The following is a 17,737-nucleotide window of genomic DNA, read 5'->3' as shown; positions in this document are numbered from 1 at the left end:
CTTTGAAACAGACTTTTGGGCCTGGCACTGTTTTGCAGAGAGGGAAACTGAGGCTGCGGCATTCAAGGTAAGGAGAAATGTACTACTAAATCCGGCTCTGTCAACCCCGTGTGGCTGAAGGTTGTCAATGCATGCATTGTATGCAGTAGGCGCCCCATAAACTCTGATATTCTTGGGAAATTTCTGTTCACCTGGCTAAGTGATCACGGCCAGGCAGGTAGTACTGGGGCTGCCTCAGTTTCCCCCTGTTCGGGCAAGGCATGACTCGGGGCTTGAGCTCTTGTGATGCTCTGGCTGGTCGGGACCCGCCTTGGGACAGGGCGGCGCGTTGAGGGGGGCGGCCCCGAGGAGTCACGTGGCGCGGCCGCCTCCAAAGCAGAAGTAAGAGCAGGGCTGAGCAAGACGTGTGCTGCCGTGCTGCTCCGGCCCCAGGCGGCTGCTGTGCGAGGGACCCCTGAGTCCCCCCCACCCGTGGCTGGCTGGCCCAGGGATTGTGCGGGTGGCTGCGCTCCGGGGGTACCGCCAGGTGAGTGGCCCGGAGGGATGGAGCTCCCCGGGGACGTGCGCGTGTGTGGGGACCCTAGAGCTGGCACCTTGTTGGGTGGGGACTGCCACGGAGCACAGCGGGCGTCGGCAGGACTGGGGTGCGCGATCCGGGCAGGTGGCCGGGTATGCCCTGGGGAACCCTGCTAAGGGACAGCCGGGCCCGGCCCAACCGCCGGCCACTTCCTCCCCCGGGGCTGGCGCCACCTCTCCAGGGTGTGCAGTGGCCAACTAGGGTTTGAATGAGAAACGCAGCTCCTGGTGCTGGGGTAGCCAGAGTGTCCGCCTTCCATTCTCGCCACTGAGAGTCCTGCGCGGGAGGCGCGTCCGTGCTCGTGGGACAGCTCTGACCCCTTGATTTTGAACTTGGGACAGTACTTCCCAGTAGTACACAGGTGGCTCCAGGGTGGGGCGGAGTAGCTCTTTCTCCACACGCGATTCTGGGACCCGCCCCTACCGCAATTCTACTCAGAAATGTGTGGGGTTTGATTTATTTATTTATTTATTTATTTATTTATTTTGGTTCCGTTTGGGGATCTCACGGGGGGGGGGGGCATGTGCCCCGCGGGGAACCAGAATTCGAAGTGAGGGTGACTTGTATACGGACTTAGGAGGTTGATGCCCGGACTGTCAGAGGCAGGCCCTTTCCGTACCCTGATCTCGAACTGATAAGAAGCTGGCTGGGCGAGGGGGCGACACGCCCTGGAAACAGGTGGCCTTCTCTCTGAGACCTAAATTTGAATTTCAGTTCCATTTATGTGACACAGCACACAGAGAGGAGCCCCTCTCAGTCCGGGTTTCTCTCTTGGGCCCCGTACTAGCCCAGAGCCTGTTTTCCGGGCCATGAAAGAGACTCCTCCGCAGTTCCTGACCCTGGTGGCAAAGGCCCTTCCTGGTGGGCATAGGTCGCGGCCCCTGCCTCTGCTTCTCCGAGACACTTATAAGATGTTGGGGTCGAGACTAGCCCTAGGCTGTTACCCATTTTGCACAGTTGTGGGCAGCAGTGTAGTAGCCCCAGGGGATTTTGGTTGATGCTTAAAATTACTGGGTGCTTGGCCTCCCAGGCAAGGCAGAAGGTATGGGGTCTTCTGGAGGAGCCCCCGCGGGGGCCCTTTTCATACCCTGGGTAGAGTTGGTAGGAAGTTACTGGTGGGAAAACTTCTGCAAATATTTAATTTCAAAAATAGGCAACCCTCTCCCTGCCCTGCCCCCCCCCCCAAAGGGCTTTTCTGTTTCAATTAACATAAAGTGGACCCATCTACTGTGTCTTCTCCCATCCTCTGACAGTGACTCCTCTGGATTTGCAAGCAATATATATATTTTGTTTGTTTGTTTGTTTTTTGGTTTTTTGTTTCTTTTGGTTTTTTTTTTTTTTTTTTTTTTTTTTTTTTTTTTTTTTTTTTGGTTTTTCGAAGCAGGGTTTCTCTGTGTAGCCCTGGCTGTCCTGGAACTCACTCTGTAGACCAGGTTGGCCTTGAACTCAGAAATCTACCTGCCTCTGCCTCCCAAGTGCTGGGATTAAAGGCATGCCCCACCCCCCACCCAGCAAACATTTTCGATACTTACAATTTTTTTATATAGAGCACTAATGACATTTATGTTATAACTCATTGATTTGTAAGTTTCTTTTTAGCAAAATAGCTTACAACTCTCCCAAGATCAAATCGCTTATAATCATTTATAAATTCACTCTCTTCGGTAGCATCTGTACATTTAATTTTTTTTATATTATTTTTGAGACAGTCTCATATAGTTCAGGTTAGCCTTGACCTTTTGAGCTTCCTTCATCTACCTCCCAAGTGCTGGGGTGATTTAAATGTGCCAGCACTCCTGGCCTGTAGGGGATGCCCTTCCCCCCACCCCCACTTCCCAGAGCTGAGGAGCAAAGTGTTTCTGGTTTTACGGTCCTGTGAGCATTCTTCCGGATGTCTCGCTTTGCACATGAGTGTTTGCTGGGTCAACTTTATACTTTAGAGACGTTCACAAATGTCCTTTAAAAAGTCAACCGTTTTCACTTCCATGTGTACAGGTGGACGTTGCTTGGTTCTTGGATTGGACGTCCCATACTTTAGGATGGGTGTCAAATGAACCCCAGGATCCCTGGTGCAGTGGGAAGGGCAGCTGGGCCAGAGTCTAGCAGGGCTCTTTCTTGGGCTTTTGGCTGAAATCCAGCACTGACCCACACAAGTAGAGAGTGTTCAAGAGACGGACAGTCTCTGTTTCCTGTTTTGGGGTTCTCGTGTGTGAGAAGTTGGTTTCGAAGTGTGAAGGACATAGAAATGTGGGGGGAAAAAAAGAAGTTTCTTCTCACCTTTACCTCCAGCCGTGTTTGTACTGACTGTGTGAATTGATCAGGTTACCCATAGAAGGGGTGCAGGGGGGGGGAGGAGTCCAGGCTAATTCATTAATTTTGGAAAGAACAAAACCGAGGCAAAGAAGGGGTTATCCTGATGGCTAGGGCCCTGCCCTGCTCCAGGAATACAACTCAGCTGGAGACCTCCGTGCCTTGGGCCTTGAAGCTTGGAACTCTGCCTGAGCTGGCCACTGCCTGGGACCCTGACTGGAATCTGCTTCCAGTGTGGTATTGCTTCAGGGCTTGGGATCTCTCCTTTCCTGGGCACCTGGCAGTGGGGGACAGTCTGGATGACCTCAATGGAGCACTGTGTATAGAGCAGAACTGTGCAATGGGGACCTGGGTCTTCTTCTGCTTTGTAAGCTGGGTGACCTTGGACAAGCCAGTCCCCCCCTACCGGCTCTTCAAAGAGTCAGCCAGTTTTGTTGGCATGTGGCCAAATACTGCCAGAATGCTGGGCTGCAAAAAGCAAGCACTGAAGGGTCAGCTTCAAATGACTGTGTGTCTGCCGTCTGCATGTGTGACCTTGGTCATGTAATTTCCTCCTCTCTGGATGGATTTTGATTTTAAAACTATGGGCTTGAGGCAGGTGGATTTCTGAGTTCGAGGCTGGCCTGGTCTACAGAGTGAGTTCCAGGATAGCCAGAACTACACAGAGAAACCCTGTCTCAAAGCAAACAAACAAACAAACAAACAAAAAACCCTAAAAACCAAACCAAACCAAACCAAACCAACCGCCCCCCCCCCAAAAAACAAAAAAACAAAAAACAAAACAAAAAAAAAAAACCAGCTATGGGCTTTCCTCCTTTCCCCCCCTCCAGCCCACAGTGTTAGACTTGAACTCAGGACTTGGCTCTTGCTGGGAAAGCAATCTACCCCTAAGCTGTACCCCGGGCATCTATTTGTCTGTGAGGTATGTGAGGGTAAACCGGTGTCATGTCTAGGGGGGCTTTTTTTTTTCTTTGAGACAGGGTTTCTCTGTGTGGCCCTGGCTATCCTGGAACTCACTCTGTAGACCAGGCTGGCCTCAAACTCAGAAATCCACCTGCCTCTGCCTCCCAAGTGCTGGGATTACAGGCATGTGCCAGCATCGCCCGGCTTAGGGGGGCTTATATTAACAGCTACTTTCCAGGGGCCTTTGTTTCTGTCCTTCCCTCGCCCCAGTGGAAGCTCCCCTTTCTCATCTCCAGTGTCTAGCCTGCTTAACTGATCATGTCAGTACAAGCAGTGTATTTGGTATGGGTAGCTCCCAAGTGGACAGGAGAGCTCAGCGTATATGCATCCTGTGAGGTCACATCCTGGCTTGTGTTGAAGCCTGTTCCCCAGGTTAGATGACTGTTCCTCCACCAGCTTTTCACCCTGTAGCCCAGGCTGGCCTTGAATTCTTAGCAACCCTCCTGCCTCAGTGCTAGGATTATAGCTGTGTGCCTTGTTGGGTGTTTTGTCTCATTTCAGCAGGGTCTAGCATAACTCAAGTTGGCCTTAACTGTGGATGGCCTTGGACTTCGGATTCTCTCCCCCCCCCCCCCCCCATATCTCTCTTGTTTTGGGCTTATAGACTTTGGCTTCCAAACTCTCTTTATGTGGTGCTGTAAGAATCAAACTCAGGGGGCTAGAGAGATGGCTCAGTGGTTAAGAGCACTGACTGCTCTTCTGAAGGTCCTGAGTTCAAATTCCAGCAACCACATCGTGGCTTACAACCATCTGTAATGAGATCTGACGCCCTCTTCTGGTGTGTCTGAGACAGCTACAGTGTACCTACATATAATAATAAATAAATTAAAAAAAAATCAAACCCAGGGTTTCATGCATGCTGGGCCAGCACTCTAGCCACCGAGCCACAACCCCAGCCGCCTCATCATTTTACAAGATGGAGTTCAGATGGAAGAGTATGGAAGGGGGAGAGGGGCAGGAGGGAGGGGGAGGGGAGGGGGAGGAGTAGGAGTGGGGGTGGGAAGGGGAAGGAGTAGGGGTGGGGGTGGGGAGAGTGTCATCACACCTGGCTCTGCACTCTTGTTTCATACCTGCTTCCCAAGCTGTAGTCAGGGAACAGGTGGTGAGAATGTCTTCTCATGGCCAGCGCTCCCACAGAGGCGCTTCTCTGCCTCTGTGACTTGTGTGGCTGAGGGAAGGAGCAAAGGGCAAGGTCTGAGCCTCTCCTTGTTCTCTGGCTCTTGCATCCTAGTTCCCAGTTGGGGGGGGGGGGGGAACAGAGTTGATACTCAGAGCTCCGCCCACCTGGCTGATGGACAGATGAGCCGAATCCAGGGTTAGCATCCATCGGTCAGCTTTCAGTTCCCCAAAATCACACCATCCACACCCCAGGGTAATTTGTCCCCATTTTGCAAGTGACATGGTTGGGGTTCAGAGCAGTTTGCCTAGAGACTGAGCAGGTTGGAGGCCTGACAGCCCTAGTCCAGGGCCTGCTTCTTACTTCCTGGTCTTTGGCCTGGGATAGTTCTCAAGTGCTGCTTGGTAATCCTGATGGATATAGTGACAACTGTGGGATCAGGCAGGAGGAGCTGAGGTCACACAGTTCCACTGAGTACCCTCTTAGTTGATTTAAAAAAAAAAACTTAGCTGGGCAGTGGTGGCGCACACCTGTAATCCCAGCACTCTGGGAGGCAGAGGCAGGTGGATTTCTGAGTTTAAGGCCAGCCTGGTCTACAGAGTGAGTTCCAGGCCAGCCAGGGCTATACAGAGAAACCCTGTCTCGGAAAAAACAATTCCAAAAAACCAAAAAACAAACAAAAAACCAAAAAACCAAAAAAGTATTTACTTACTTATTAGTATTTATTATATATATGCAATATATATATAATTATATTATTTATATATGTGCATTGGTGTAGGGCTGGAAATGAGGTCCAAAGGGTGTGGTTTTTTGCCTATGTCTGTGTCAGTTTGTCAGATCCCCTGGACCTGAAGTTAAACAGTACAGTTGTAAGCTGCCATGTGGTCGCTGGGAATTGAACCCGTGTCCTCTAGAAGAGCAGCCAGGGCCCTTGACTGCTAAGCCATATCCTCTCCAGCCCCTTAGTTGATTTTTATTTTAAAAAAAGTTTTTAAAAAATGTATATGAATATTTTCCTGCATGTATGGACATGAATCAAGTGTGTGTCTGGTGCCTGTGGAGGTCAGAAGAGGGTATCAGACACACACACACACAGACACACACACACACACACACACACACACACACACGGAACTGGAGTTGGGTGATGGTGAGCTACCTGGTCATGGGGATGGGAACTGAATTCTGGTGCCGATAAGAGCAACAAGTGCTCTTAACTGCTGTGCCATCTCTCCACTCAACTCTTTCTCCCCTAATTTTTTCTTGTTTGAGATACTGTCTTATGTAGCCCAGGCTAGCCCCTAACTTACTATGTAGCTGAGGTTGACCCTGAATTGATATTCCTGCACCCCGCTACCAGGCATTATCTTAGCTGGCTCGTGTCCTTGTTTTAGGGGCCTGGGATGATAGGTTATCTTATTTAGGTCTTCCAAAGTCTTTCATGAGGCAGGTAACGTTACCTTCCTTTGTAGGGCTGGAAATGAGGTCCAAAGGGTGTGGTGTCTAGGTACAGGTGCACCCAGCTCCGCATCCAGCAGGCTCAAGGGGCTTTGAGCTGAGGAGTGATGAGATTGGGTTTGCGTTTTAAAATGCTGCCAGCCACTGGACTGGAATTCTCAGGGGCTCACGGCAAGAAGCGGGGTCCGGTATAGGGCTCTGCGGAGAAGCAGGGAGAGGGAAGAATGTTGGATTCTGAAAGCCCAAAGACTGGGATACTTAACCACTAACTGTCCGCAGGAGGGCGCTGTTCCTAAGACATTCAGCGTTGCAGTAGACGTGAGGCTGCGGGCTCCCCTTTGGGCTTAGGAATGGCCAGTACTTTCCCCTTGTGGAGGGGTAGAACGGAAGCAGAGGTGTGGAGAGGCCACTGTCAGCCGGACCCTGCACCAGGATTTGTTGGGGGCTAGGACGCATTCTATCTTTTTGGCCTCTTTGTTATGGATAGGAACCACTTGCTCTCATTTTGTTACAAATGTTGCTTAGGTTCTAGCAGGTTAGATAGGTTACTGATCCTGCCTGAACTGCTTTGGATATTCAAATTTGGGTAAGAAGAGAGGGTGGAGATTTGATTATTCAAAGCCCATCTAGCGGTGGGGTCAAGGTCAACAGTCCCCCTCCCCCTCTCCACTCAGACTCTATTTAAACCTGTGCCTTCCACCTGCCCACTCAAAGTGGCCACGGGCGCTCGGCACTAGAACCTTCACCTTTAAACTCAGGCATGAGACAGGGCCTCGGCTCCCGACCCTGACACTCCAATTCACTCACCCACCTCAGTTGATTAAGCCAGATCGCTCTTTTATCCTGCCCGCCCCCCCGCAGCCTCCGTTATTTCTCCTGCTTCTTCCGTCTTCCCGGAACGGCTGACAATGACCACCACGGTCAACGTGGACACCCTTCCAGAATATGAGAAGAGTCAGATCAAGAGAGCCCTGGAGCTAGGGACGGTGATGACCGTGTTCAGCGCCCGCAAATCCACCCCAGAGCGCAGGACAGTACAGACGATCATGGAGACTCGGCAGGTGGCGTGGAGTAAGACCGCCGACAAGATCGAAGGCTTCTGTAAGTACTTGCCGGGCAGGGGAGTGAGGGCTGTCTGCCCTGCCCACCAGAGCAGCACCTCTTCATTCATCCGACTTTATTTACACCTCATCTGTCAGGATGAATGTTGATTTGGTCTATTCCTTTTTTTTTTTAAAGATGTATTTATTTATTTTATGTATATGAGTACACTTTAGCTGTCTTCAGACACACCTGAAGAGGGCATCGGATCTCATTACAGATGGTTGTGAGCCACCATGTGGTTGGGGGGCATTGAACTCAGGTCCTCTGGAAGAGCAGACAGTGCTCTTAACCACTGAGCAATTCCTCCAGCCCCATTTGGTTCCACTTTGTGTGGGTGTGGGTGGGGTGAGGTTGAGAGCAGGTGGGGGAAGTTGATCCAGGGAAGTTCTTGTGAAACCAACCTCAGTTGGTCAACTTGGCCCTGATATTGAAACAGCAGCAGGGGTCATCTGGTCCTAAAGTTAGCGAGCTGTCTGGCTTCTGAAGGGCTCACTGGCTGTGGGGCCTGGGGAGGCTGGGAGCCTGGTAGCCAAATGCCTAATGATTTATTTATTTTTTGCAAATCACAGCAGCAAGGAGCTCTGTGTCTAAAGGTAAAGGGAAGAAAAAAAAATCTGTTTGCAGCCTTCGGATGAAATTCTGGTCCTGGTGGCTGTCTCTTGTCACCTCACAGGGACTGGGCTGTTGGCTCAGATCTGGGGCTTTCTGAGGAGACTGTAGCAAATGGAGTTTTTAGTTGCAGATGTGTGCTTTAATTTGACTTCTTACTAATTAGTGTGAGTTTGTTTGTTCCAATTTTATTTACTTATTCATTTTGGTGTGCACGCTCATAGCATTTGTGTGAGGGTCAGGGGACCACTTATGAGAGTTGGCTCTCTCCTACGTGAGGGTTCTGGAGACAGAACTCAGGTTATCTGGTTTGGCGGCAAACACCTTCACCCACTGAGGGATCTTGCCCCTCTTTGTTTTAGAGAGGTCTCATTGTTTTAGAAGGGTCTCATGCAACCCAGGCTAGCCTGGAACTTGGAACATAGTTGAGGATGATTTCAATTTACGATCTCCCTGCTTTTAGCTGTCAGAGCTAGGGTGAGAGGTGTGTACCTCAACATTGCTATCTATCTATCTATCTATCTATCTATCTATCTATCTATCTATCTATCTATTGTATATAGTAGACAAGCAATCTACCAAATGAGCTATGTCCCCAGGTCCCTACTGTAGAGTTCACATGATTTTTCTTTATAGTAATTGCTTTATTTGTGTGTATTCGAGTTATGGCGTGTATGAACAAGACAGAGGACAACTTACAGGAGCTGATCCTCTCCTCTTACCACGTGGGTCCTGGGGGTCAACAGGGAGGTCTGGGGTTCTTCTCTCACTTTTCCTCCCCAGTGCTGGGATTGCAAGTGCCTGCCCTCAGGACACAGGCGTCTGCGTACAGCTACTGGGAATTGGGCTTGGGTTCTCATGCTAATGCAGCAAGCACATCATCACAGAGCCATCCACACCCCTCCCCCTCCCAGCTCCAAATGGCAGCCTTTGGTGAATCCTTTTGGAGAGATCTTGTCCCCACCACCCATCTATATTGAGTATGATCAGGGGTTGCACCCCCGAGACAACAGAGCCCTGTGCCACTGTGAATGAAACTAGATGATGTCCTGGTGCCAACTGCCCTGCTGGTGGGCAGTGCTGGGCCTCAGGGCCACACATTACTTGGCGATGTGGGCATGGGAGGGAGGAGACAGTCTGTTTAGAGGGGAGAGTCCAACCCCCACCCATTTATCTACACAATAAACCAATCAGGAAAAGGAGCCACATGTACCCTTGATTCCCAAGGTTGGTCCGTGAATATATCAGTATCTGGATTTCAGACACAGACAGTGACTACGCCCACACAATGACTCTGTTTTGGCCTCCCTCCTCCCTGTCCCCATCTTCTGTCCCTCCATTCTTCCTTTCCTCTTTCCTTCTCTTCCTCCCTTGAGTCCTTCTCTACAGTTCATGGTGCCCCTAAACCTGTAGAGCATCTCCCGTTTCTATCCCCACTGATGTTGGGCTTACAGGCATGTGCTACCACACACAGCTTCTGGGACTTCAGTTTTCTTATTGGTATTGACAGCAGAGTATATTTGTCCCCAGGGGGTCATGGGACTGACTTTGTGAATGTTTGTAATAAGGCAGATGGAAGGTTCTTCACAGGGTGTGTCTCAGCCTCTCAGATGGGTGGCTGGAACACTGGGTCACTAGCAGGTACCAGTGCATGGGATATGGAAACAGCCCCAGGTGTAGCTTGCATGTTTTGGTGGGGTCCGCCTCCTGCTACTCTGTAGCCAAGTCGAGGGTCCTGCCAGAGTAGGGTCTAGGATGTGAGGCTGTGTTCTGGTGGGCAGCCTGGCTCCTTGCCTCCTGTGTGCACAGGCTGTGGGTGGCTCAGGTGGGGTCAATTCAGTGCATATCTTTGCAGCAGCAAGAGGAATTGGGGAGCTGCAGCTTGCACTTCTAAGTTGAGTTGGTGGTCGTGGGTGGGCGGACATTTTGTGTGTGTATGTGAAGTGCTGGGGTGAAGGATTCTGTGCTGAGAAAGAAGAAAATGGGAATTTAGTAATCTGTAGAAAAGAAAGTAGCAACATTGCCTTAGCAGGAGGAGGGGCTTGTCGGTACTACACCTCCCAGAGAGGAGGAGGAGGGCAAGGAAGAGGAGGGAGAGGAGGAGGAGGGAGAGGAGGAAGGGGGAGAAGGAGGAGGGACAGGAGGAGTAGGTGGGGAGGCTGGGTCAGGAGATGAGAGCTCTCTGGTTTCTGCAGCATCTGCAGACTGGCCTGCTGCAAGCCTCACTCCAGGAGAGTTATCCAGACTGACTGTGTGGAGAAGGCTCGTGTCCCTGAGGTACAAGGAGTACCAGGTCTGGTGTCCTGAGGGTTTACTGTGGAAGTAGACCTCAGAGCAGTCCCTCTGCTTGGCTTTATCATCCCTAAGCAAACCAAACCAAACCCACCCCAACCCAAAGGAGCCTGCTGTAGAGACGTTTCAAGAATTCATCGGTAAATGCCTTTAAAACTACAACTGGGCGGGAGCATTCACTTAGTTCTCCATCTGGGAGAAATGCAATCAAATGCCCAAACCAAACCCCCTCCTGTTTGTTTGTTTGTTTCCTTTCTTTTTTTTGTTTTTTTTTTTTTTTTTTTTTTTTGAGTCAGGGTTTCTCTGTGTAGCCCTGGCTGTCCTGGAACTCACTCTGTAGACCAGGCTGGCCTCGAACTCAGAAATCTGCCTGCCTCTGCCTCCCAAGTGCTGGGATTAAAGGCGTGTGCCACCATGCTCGGCTTGTTTGTTTCCTTTCAAAATGTAAGATCTCAGTCTGCTTTTACAAAATGCTATCGTTTATAATATACTCCAGATATGCCCTTTCCCATTTTGTGGCTATTTCGTTGCATAATTATGAATTAGTTTAAATATTGAATATGAGATGGAAGGCAGTGTGGCAGATGCTCTGTGTGGAGAGCAGAGCTTAGCCAGGCCTCAGGGCATTAGGCTCTCTTCCCCCTGGCCTGGTGTCCCAGCTGTTTAGGAGGATCACAGGTTCAAGGCCTGCCTGGACTACAGAGTGAGTTCAAAGCTGGGCTCTCTCTCGTATCTTTAATCCTTGCACTTGGGAGATGGAGGAGGAGGGTCTGATCAGCTACACAGGGAGTTCTTGGGGCAGCCTGAGCTACCCAAGACCCTTCTTCCCCTCCTCTCAAAGTAAAACAAAACAAGAAAGACAAAAGACATAGTAAATGGAATGTCAACCTGGGCAGCCGTAGCAAGGTTGTCTCAAAATAAAAAAAAAAAAAATTAAAGTGTGTAGTTGCATTGTCACAGCTTGGGCTGGCATGATGGCTTAGTGGATAAAGGGACTGTTGTCAGATGTGACAACATGGGTTGTCCTGGGACCCACATGGTGGGACGAGAGAACCAGTTTTCCCAGGCTGCCCTCTGACCTCCACTTGTAAACCATGGTATTCACACAAATAAATAATATGAAAGGGAGGCATGGCTGGGTTATAGGTCAGTGGTTGAGCGTTTGCCTAGCATCCTAGAGATCCTCGAGCTAATCGGTGTATAGGAAGAAAAGGAAAGTGAGTCAGGACCTGATTGGCTGCCTTTAAGTTTTGGCTCTTTGATTTGAGAGATTCTGTCCATGGATTTGTTGTTCCCATCTGTAAAATGGGACGTTTTGGGGCTCACCTGTATGATATCAGGAGGATTAGAGGAGTGAGATATCAGGGGAGTTAGATATAACCCACACCATGAGCTAGTGCTTGATACTGACCCAAGGTGAATAAGATACTATTGAGTTCACAGCAATAAATCTGTAAAGCCCTCTCCCAGGAGAAGTCCATGCTTTAAACCCTGGAACCTTTGACTGTCTTGCCCTACCTGGTGAAAGGCTCTTTGCAGAGGGGATTATGGGATGGATGTTGAGATATCATAATGATCCTGGGTGGTGGAGCTAGGACTGATGTAGTCACAAGGGTTCTTAGAACTGTGGAGGCCAAAGTCTGAGAGGGAGAAGCGGATGGTATTTTGTTGGCTTTGAAGAAAGGGGCCACACACCAAGGAATGCAGGCAGTTTCTAAATACTAGAGGAATCACGGGAACTAATTCCTGAGCCTTCACAAAGAACCGTCCTGCTCAGAGATGTGAGATTTGAGTTGTCTTCACCTACTCTGTACACCAGAATGGAAACTACTGTGTTCTCTTGACCAGTGTGGATAAGTTGAACTCCTGGCTTTGAGCCTTTCCTAGTCTTATGAAGTCAAATAAAAGTACGCCTAGGTCTTGCATATACCCTCCTTCCCTCTCTAAAAACCCGTATGTCGAATCATTAGTGACCATTGCATACCTGTAATCCTAGCACTTGGGAAGCAGAGGCAGGAAGATCACTGCAAGTCTAAGGCCAGCCTGCTCTACATAGGATCAGGCCAGCCTAGTCTACATAGTACCAGGTCAACCAATGCTACCTGTCTCATCAAAATGAAAATTTAATTGACAATAAACACATATTTTGTCTTTCTAAAAAAACAAAGGACAAAACCCTGGGTAATATGCAGTCCCTAATTTGCATTTTGTTCTGTGTCTGAGGATTATTTATGTACATATTAGAAGATTTAGTATTAAATTTCTTTTATGTTTGTGTGTGTGCGTGCACGCGCACACGTGGAAGTCAGAGGACTTTTTCCTTAACTATTTTCTACTGTGTTCCTTTAAGCAGAGTCTCTCACTGAACCTGACTGATTCAGTTAGGCTGGCTGCCTGGGAGCTGCTGGGGCCCTCCAGTCCTCCCCCTGTCTGTCCCTGTCTCTCTCTCTCTCTGTCTGTCTCTGTCTTACGGTTATCTGAACTCAGGTCCTCCACAATTTCGTAGCAAGTGCTCTATTTGTTGAGACCTCTCCCAGCTCCCTGATACTTTAAAAAAATTTTTTTTAAAAAAAGATTTATTTATTTTATGTGTATGAGCACAATTATAGCTGTCCTCAGACACACCAGAAGAGGGTGTCAGATCCCATCACAGATGGTTGTGAGCCACCATGTGGTTGCTGGGAATTGAACTCGGAACCTTTGGAAGACCAGATAGTCCTCTTAACAAATGAGCCGTCTCTCCAGCCCTCCCTGATACTTTAAACATAATTCTCTCAACAAATCTATGTGCTAGACCTGGCCTTTCAGTTCTTTTGGTAGTGAAAATCTGCCTTGCATCAGTCTTCCTCTCATGTTGTTTGAAATTAGTCTCGTTTTTTAAGGTTTGTTTCTTAAGCCAGTGTCGACTTTTCGGGTTCTTATGGGATCCCATGTTTTCCTGTATCAAATATTGTTTCTGGGAGCTCTTTTTTCTTTTAATAGCCAAACTTAGGCAAATTCTCTGTGGTTTTCAGTGGATAGATTTCTAAACACAGCTGCGTGGTGGGTCAGTTTTCCTAAGGATCCTAGTTTGTACCTTCAGTCCCCCGCCCGCCCCACCATCCGCCCCACCATCCACCCTCGCCAGGGCCCAGGCTTCAGCATTTAGAGGCCTGCAGTTGAGTAGCAGACACTGTGTTTGCTGCAGTCCGGTGTGGCGATGCTTTCTTCTAGCTTGCAGGGTGTTTGTTCTGGCCCAGGCCTCCAAACCTCAGGACTGGAGCAAAGACTCCTTTTGGCTGGAGGGCTGCAGAGCCTGCCTTGCTAGGCAGTATGGAGAATGGGGAGACTTTGGAGCCTTTCCTGTGTTTGAGGCCCAGCCTTTCTTCCAATCCGTATGTCGGGTCTGGGAAATAGATGCTTTTCTAGTCTTCTTAGGGTTAGAGATCTGGTTTGAGGGAAGTCGGGCAGTCCTGGCTAGGGACTGGCATGAAGACCTTAGCATCTAAGTAAAACAGTTGGGTAGTTTGGCACGATGTTTGGAATCCTAGCGCTGGGGAGGGGAACAGAGATGGATTCCTTACTGACCAGCCTCCTTTGCAAGTATGTATGCAACACTACTGCTCCCCACCGGCCATCTCCCCTTAGAGCCACTCCACCCTGCTCCCCACCGGGCGTGGGGGGGCGCATCTCCCCTTAGAGTTTCATCACCAGGCAAGCTCCAGGTGAGAGAAACAAGATGGGTAGCTCCTGAGGAACAACACCCGAGTCTGACTTCTGGCTTTTGTTAGGATTCTGTCTGTCTAAGCTCCGCCCCACAGTTAACCTGGCAACAGCCAGGTAGGCGTGGCCCACTATAAAAGGGGATGCTTGGCCCCTCCTCTCTCTCTCCTGCATCTCTCTTGCCCTCTTGGGCTCTTTCCTTCCCCCTTCCCTTTCCCCCCCTCCCTCCACGTGGTCATGGCGGCCTCTACTTCTCTACTCTCTCCTTCTCTCTGCCTTTCTCTGCCTCTACTACCCTCTTAACTCCCCTCCCCATGCCCTAAATAAACTCTATTCTATCCTGATCCCTCAGGGGGAAGGGGGTGCCTTGGTGGGCCCATGCGGAGACATCCCTTCACCCACACACCCATAGAATGTATTCTTATACCACTTTCTCTTTTTATGATCACAACAGCTTTAACCTGAACATGCATATATTCACATGTGTAACTGTTCATACACGGACATGTGTGATGTCCATGTTTTATATGATCTTTTTAAACTTACATCTTTATTTGTTCTGCGTGTGTGTTTGTGTGTGTGTACGTGTGTGAGTATGCCCTGGCACATGTGAAGAGGTCAGAGGGTGACTGGGGAACTTGTTTTCTCCCCGCTCTGGGATCAAACTCAGGTGGTCAGGCTTAGTGGCAGTCACCTTTACCTGCTGAGCCCCATTGCTGGCTCCTGGGGTGAGTTTTAGATGTTAACTTGACATACTCTAGGACTACCTGGGAAGGGCAACTCGATGAGGGTTGGTCTGGGAAGGAAAGGGCATCTCTGAAGGAGGACCACAGTATTTCACAGGCTGGGGCCCAGCACTGAAAGGAAAGGCCTGATGGAGTGAGATGACAGTGTGACTGTCAGTCTGCAGCTCCCACCACAAAGATGTCCTCACACGGAGGGACTGTGGCCTGGATCTGTGAGCGAATGGGAACTCCCCCTCCCTGAGTTGCCTTTTATCCCAGCAACAAAACTGAAACTTAGACAATATGCATACATAGTCTGTACACAGAGTTAGGCCTGAAAGACTTTTTTTTATTTGGTTTTTTGGATTTGGTTTTTTCAAGACAAGGTTTCTCTGTATAGCCCTGGCTGTCCTGGAACTCACTCTGTAGGCCTTAAACTCAGAAATCCGACTGCCTCTACCTCCCAGAGTGCTGGGATTACAGGTGTGCGCCACCACTGCCCAGCTCTGAAAGACTTTCTGATGATGATGTGGTTGTGGACAGGGCTGTGCAGAGTTGCTGAGAAGAGCTGTCTGGAGTGGGTGGTTCCTCGTAGCTCTGGCCTCACTGGTTCTCAGAAGAAGCTTAATGAATGTATACTGTTAGATCATCATCCCCCTATCCCCCAGGCCAGACTGGAACATATTCTCTGTCCCTCAACTACCACTGAATTTTTTTTTACACTTACTTAGTGTGTATATATACACACATAGGTGTGTGCATGTATGTAGGTGTGTATGTAGGTGTGTATGTAGGTGTGTATGTAGGTGTGTAGGTAGGTATATGTGTGTGTATGTAGGTGTATGTATATATGTAGGTGTATGTGTGCGCGTGTATGTAGGTGTGTGTATATAGGTGTGTGTAGGTGTGTGTAGGTATGTGTGTGTATGTAGATGTGTGTATATATGTAGGTGCGTATGTAGGTGTATGTATAGGTGTGTGCATGTATGTGTGTGTATGTAGGTGTGACTGTGTGTATAGGTGTGTGCATATAGGTAGGTGTGTGCATGTGTGTATGTGTAGGGGTGTGTGTATGTGTATGTATAGGCACTAAGTTGTGCATGTGGAGATCAGAGAACAAATTAAGAAACTTATTTTTCTCTTTTTTATTTTCATGTGGGTCTTGGAGATCAAACTCAGGTGTGCAGGGTTAGCAGCCAGTGAGTCAGTATGACGAGCTATCATCTTGCTGGCACTACTTTATTGCTGCTAGAGAAATTTATAGATTTTTATCGATCCTATTTTTACATACATACAACACCTTTTGGTCATAACTACTCCCATGCCCCTCTTACTCCCTCCAGACCTCCCCCACCACATCCCTCTCAACTAATTTTTCTCTCTGTTTTCTCATTTTTGTTTCTTAAAACAAAAAGCCTCACCAAGATTTGATTCCCCTGCCAGCCATGAAATTCACTCACCAGGTAGTGAATCGCACTTTTTTTTTTTTGAGACAGGGTTTCTCTGTGTAGTCCTGGAATGGCTCTATAGACCAGGCTGGCCTCGAACTCAGGGATCCACCTGCCTCTGGCGCTATCACTGCCTGAAGCATCTGATAGTGAGTCCAGCCAGAGTCCTGCAAACACGATCACAGTTAATTTTAGAACATTTTGAGTTCTTTCTCCCTTGGAATCAATCCCGTAGCTCTGATATCACTTCTCCTCCCCAGCTGGTGCCTAGTGTCTCTAATAGGTCTGCCCACTGTGGACATTTCATATGACGAAATCATGCAGTGTGTGCTCTTGCCCCTGGCTGCTTTGATTTAGCCCTGTGATTCTGAAGCTGGACTCCACCACAGTGCTCATTCCTTCCTTTTCTCGGCTGAGTACTATTCCCTACTGTGGACCCTGTGCTGTCTGCCCATGCGACAGTTGATGGACACGTAGGCCATTTCCTGTCTTGGGTCACCATGAGTAATGCTGATGCAAACACATGCGTTCAAGTTCAATGTAAATATTTGTCTTTGTTTCTCTTGGCCTCCTACCTCAGGGTAGAATTGCTACGCCATTCCTAACCTGCGTGGATCATTTAAGCCCTTCTTTATGCCGGGCTACAGAAGAGTCACCCACTTTGCCTTCTCCTTAGTCATAGTTCCGACTTTGCTACATTCTTGCCAGCACTCGCTACTACGTTATGTTTGATGATGGCTGTCCTAGGAGGAGGGATGCTGTGTCCTGCTGTGGTTCTGATTTGCGTTGTTTTAGTAGCCAGGCTTGGCCATGAGGCCTGGCCTTCATTGCCCCTGCTATGCAGAAGCCTGAGGCCAGAGGCTCACAAGGGTCTGGCTTGTCTGGACTATAGAGTGAGTTCAAGTCCAGCCTGGACAACTTAGTAAGATCCTATCTTAAAAATTGTAAGGGCTCGGCAGGTTCATTGAGAGACCTTGACTCTAAAATAAATAAATAAATACATACATACATAAATAAATAAACAAGAGCTACTGAGGAACACATCCTAGGGTCAGTGTCTGGGTATCTGGTCTTCGCACGCATCTGCAAGGGCAAGCACCTCCTACTTCCCAGGCCCACCCCTACTAGACATAAATGACCTACCCTCACACAGATACATTTTAAAATGGACTGGGAATATAGCTCAGTGGTAGAGGGTTTTCTTAGCATGTAGTAAGTCATGGGTTCAGGCCTTAGTCCCTGCTGCCCCAAATAATTTATTATATGACTTTTTTTGTTTTGTTTTTTTGAGACAGGGTTTCTCTGTATAACAGAGCCAGGTTGTCCTGGACTCACTTTGTAGATCAGACTGGCCTCAAACTCACAGAGATCCTCCCGCCTCTATCTCTGTCTCCTGAGTGCTGGGATTAAATGCCCAGCTATTGTACAC

The 17,737-nt window shown here is 49.0% G+C and overlaps 1 protein-coding gene across 1 annotated transcript in view; it reads left to right on the top strand.

Moving 5' to 3' along the window:
* Nucleotides 1–366: 366 nt before the first annotated feature.
* Nucleotides 367–17,737, top strand: part of Plcg2 (phospholipase C gamma 2) — a 134,649-nt gene continuing 117,278 nt past the window's right edge. The window contains exons 1-2 of the mRNA XM_052167117.1: nucleotides 367–526; nucleotides 7,290–7,529. Coding sequence (XP_052023077.1) covers nucleotides 7,337–7,529 — 193 coding nt within the window. The 5' untranslated portion in view covers nucleotides 367–526; nucleotides 7,290–7,336. The remainder of the gene's footprint in view (nucleotides 527–7,289; nucleotides 7,530–17,737) is intronic.

This window comes from Apodemus sylvaticus, chromosome 21 (assembly GCF_947179515.1).
Source record: "Apodemus sylvaticus chromosome 21, mApoSyl1.1, whole genome shotgun sequence".
Classification (NCBI taxonomy): domain Eukaryota; kingdom Metazoa; phylum Chordata; class Mammalia; order Rodentia; family Muridae; genus Apodemus; species Apodemus sylvaticus.
This window is presented reverse-complemented; position numbering and strand designations above follow the sequence as displayed.